The 3,485-nt window shown below is 39.4% G+C and overlaps 1 protein-coding gene across 1 annotated transcript; it reads left to right on the top strand.

Moving 5' to 3' along the window:
- Positions 1 to 1,470: 1,470 nt before the first annotated feature.
- LOC116179132 (connectin-like) lies at positions 1,471 to 2,353 on the top strand. Its single transcript, XM_031498847.1, has 2 exons — positions 1,471 to 2,205; positions 2,264 to 2,353. The coding sequence occupies exons 1-2, from the start codon at positions 1,506 to 1,508 to the stop codon at positions 2,272 to 2,274; spliced, it is 711 nt and encodes a 236-aa protein (XP_031354707.1). The 5' UTR covers positions 1,471 to 1,505; the 3' UTR covers positions 2,275 to 2,353.
- The last annotated feature ends 1,132 nt before the right edge of the window (positions 2,354 to 3,485 follow it).

Raw genomic sequence — 3,485 nt, 5'->3', positions numbered from 1 at the left:
GCTAAAAATATTTCATATAGACCTCATAGATCGCGAGATATCAGCCAAAAAGAGCGAAAACACGGTTTTTGGGGGATGGTGGGGTGGCTGGAGCCTTTAGCACAGGGTCTGGAGGGTGGGATTTTTAATATGTTGTTTTTGACACCTAACTGAACATATTCCACCATTTTTTTCTTTTCCACCTCAAAATGTCCAGTTTGCCAATTTTACAGTCTCTATCGCCTAGACTAATTGTCATCAAATTACCGGACTTTTTTGAAGAAAAATCGTATGGAAAGTGGTACTTTTTTTAACGATTTTTACTATGCGTCTCCAAGGCGTGTCGTCCTGTCTATGACCAATAGCTCAATTGTTGAGTGACATAAAATGGCGAATGTCAATGATATTATGCAATTATGGCTTATTAAGGATCACTATGCAAAAAATTTCGTGTACAACACGTGTTGAAAGTGTCTTTTTTGCATGAATTTGCTTGATTAACTCGGGTTTCGCTCTTATTAATCGAACTGCAAATTCATGAAAAAAAGAATCACTTTCAAAACTAGTTGTACAAATAATTATTGTGGGAAAAGCACTATTTTTCAAAGAGCGGATTTCTGCGGAAACGAGCGAAGAAAGAAAGCGAAGTTAAGCGAAGCGAAGAAAGCGAGTTACGAATAGTGATGTTTCCCAACGTGTTTCACACAATTTGACGTTTAAAGTGACACTTTTCATCACCAGTTCGCGACTCAGCTTCCTGGTTACTTATTTTAAAGAAATTTGTGTTTTAGGAACAAGTCATTTTGGATTTATTTCAAGTGGCGATTATTACTATTTCTTTACTCGTCAGCCGGCTCTGATAAAAAAAGGTTTGGTGATCGACCAGTTGGGAAAACCCCAATGATAAAAAGGAGACATTTCAAAAATACTTTCGCAATGATCAACTATAATCTTTGGATGTATAGTAACGCCTGTAGTTTGTACAATCTAAAGCTGCTCCCAGACGCTTCGTGCATTCGGCGAACGTTCGTCCTACGTGATAGTTCGCATAGCGTGTGGGCCAGTTTGTCTTGCTACGGCGAACGTTTTTCATTCGCCAAAGCTTTCCGCAGATTGTCGGTAAAAGTGTACGAATCAAAGGGAAAAAAAGGTTTTTCAGGCTCCCACACGGTTCGTTATACTACGGCTTATTTTAGCTCAGTTGGGCGATACTAGTGTCGGGCGGCGGCAAAATCCTCATTTTTGCTATCCATTTTTTTACAACTCAACACGCCTACCGCACTGGCGCGATGATAAAGTTTGACAAAGTACTTTGCCAAGCTACCCGGAACCCCAAATATTCGTTGAATGCGCGTACCGTGTGGGAACCTCAGCGAATTCGCCAAATTCACGACGCGTCTGGGACCAGCTTAAGCATGAGAAATTATGAGTGACCCGACTCGACCTTTTTCGCTACATCTCATTTCAGATACGATATGAACTTCCAATCGCTTTTTTTCTTCAGTATCTTCTAAACGTTTTGCCAAATGGCCGATGTTTTTGTAATTTTGCGAATAATTTTCATTTGTGGCGCATTAGCTTCGGCCCAGAAATGTACACCTACCTTTCAGAATGCACTGGTTACAGTCTCAGGTAGTGTACCTATTTTCACGAGGCGAGTGAGTGGCTGTATCAATTCCAAGAGTTTGGGAGTCCGAAACAATAATCGCATCACCATCGAAGTCAGAAATCAAGCCATCGATGCACTGAATAGGGCCGCCGTTTCCGACATTCAGGTTGAGGAGCTACATATCATTCATAATCATATCCAAATGATAAAGGAAGGGGCTTTCCTTAACTTGCCCATACTCCGCATGCTGTATTTGGACAACAATCACCTTACATCACTGGAACGTTACTCTTTTGAAGGCCTACCGTCGCTTAGAGGAATCTACTTACGCCACAACAGTATCAACGCAATATTCGCGAATACCTTCGTAAACCTACCAAGCCTTTCGATGCTTTTTTTGGATAATAACAACTTGAAGACCTTCAATCAAAACTGGTTCTCGTCCACGCCAGAACTGAAGTGGTTACTTTTAGACGACAACCAAATCACCTTCATCGGGATGGCCGCCTTTCAAGATTTACCGTCTCTGGAAAGTCTAGGCTTTGAAGGTAATAAACTAAGTCACATTCATCCCGATGCTTTTCACGGATTGCCTCAATTAAGTGAACTCATCCTTGGTAAGAACCAGCTTTCCTCATTTAACATTCAGCTTAAGGAATTACCGAACTTATACAGGTTGGGAATAAACCAGAACAGGTTCACCCACATTCCCATATCAGTGTTTGATGTTGTTCGTAATTCCTTAAAGGAGATATGGATCTACTCCAATCCGTTGCAGTGTTCGTGTGTGGACGAGTTCGTCATTTGGGGAGAAAAGTATAACATCGAAGTGAGATGGAAGTGTGAAGATCGAGAGATCTATTGTTTGTTGCCGTTGTCTGGTGAAACGGATTGTGCAAAACGAGGTGAAAGTGAATTTAATGCCACTTACATAGACCTATTTCAGTCCGAATGTTTAGTCCTATAATATTTTAAAATTATATGCAGTTCCATTCAATTCAATTCAATTTTATTGTTACTTTTTGACAATGGATTAACATTGTGTAAGGGCTAGTCAGGACAGTAAAAAAAAAGATTACATAGTAACATAGCAATTTACAAAGTTTAAATTAAAAAGTAAATAAATTTATTTGCAGATGTTTACGAATTCGTCGATTTTATAGATTGCATTTTGAACTAATAATTTTTTTAATTTGAACAATAATTTCTTTGGTTTGAATAACTAAACACTGTACTGGCGTGCTTCAATTTATATATATTTGTACATATATTACTAAACTAACTCGAACGGTTTCATTCTTTTTAGCCTTCTGGTGATGCCATCAGTATCCAGGAGCTGGAGAGCCTCGATATTGATGTGCCGATGTAGCCGCTGTTCATGACTTTGGGCATATTTTTCTATAACTTCGTCAATCGTCAGCACATTCAGATCCCTATGCAGATTAACGTTTCTTATATCCCACGGGGCATCAACGATACTACGGAGTATTTTACTTTGAAATCGTTGGATGATGTTTCGATTGCTTTTTTTGGTGCAACCCCACAGTTGTACACCGTAGGTCCAAATTGGTTTTAGGACTTGTTGGTATAAGAGAATCTTATTGTATATGGTCAAGTTTGAATGTCGGCCCATTAGCCAGTACATCTTCCTGTATTTTAATTTCAGCTCCGCATGCTTTTTTTTGATATGGGGTTTCCACTTGAGTTTAGCGTCCAGAGTCATGCCTAGGTACTTGGCCGTATTCGCATATGGTATTATTACATTATTAATATATACTGGTTTATATTCGATTCGTTTATTTGTAAAGTCGATATGCACCGATTTACTTTGGTTTAGTTTGATGCGCCATTTTACTGTCCAGCGGTATAGCTCGCCCATGGATTCTTGCACTCCTCT

Source organism: Photinus pyralis, unplaced genomic scaffold, assembly GCF_008802855.1.
Source record: "Photinus pyralis isolate 1611_PpyrPB1 unplaced genomic scaffold, Ppyr1.3 Ppyr1.4_LG8, whole genome shotgun sequence".
Lineage (NCBI taxonomy): Eukaryota > Metazoa > Arthropoda > Insecta > Coleoptera > Lampyridae > Photinus > Photinus pyralis.
The sequence above is the reverse complement of the archived record's forward strand: the minus strand, read 5'-3'. Positions and strand labels throughout refer to the sequence as shown.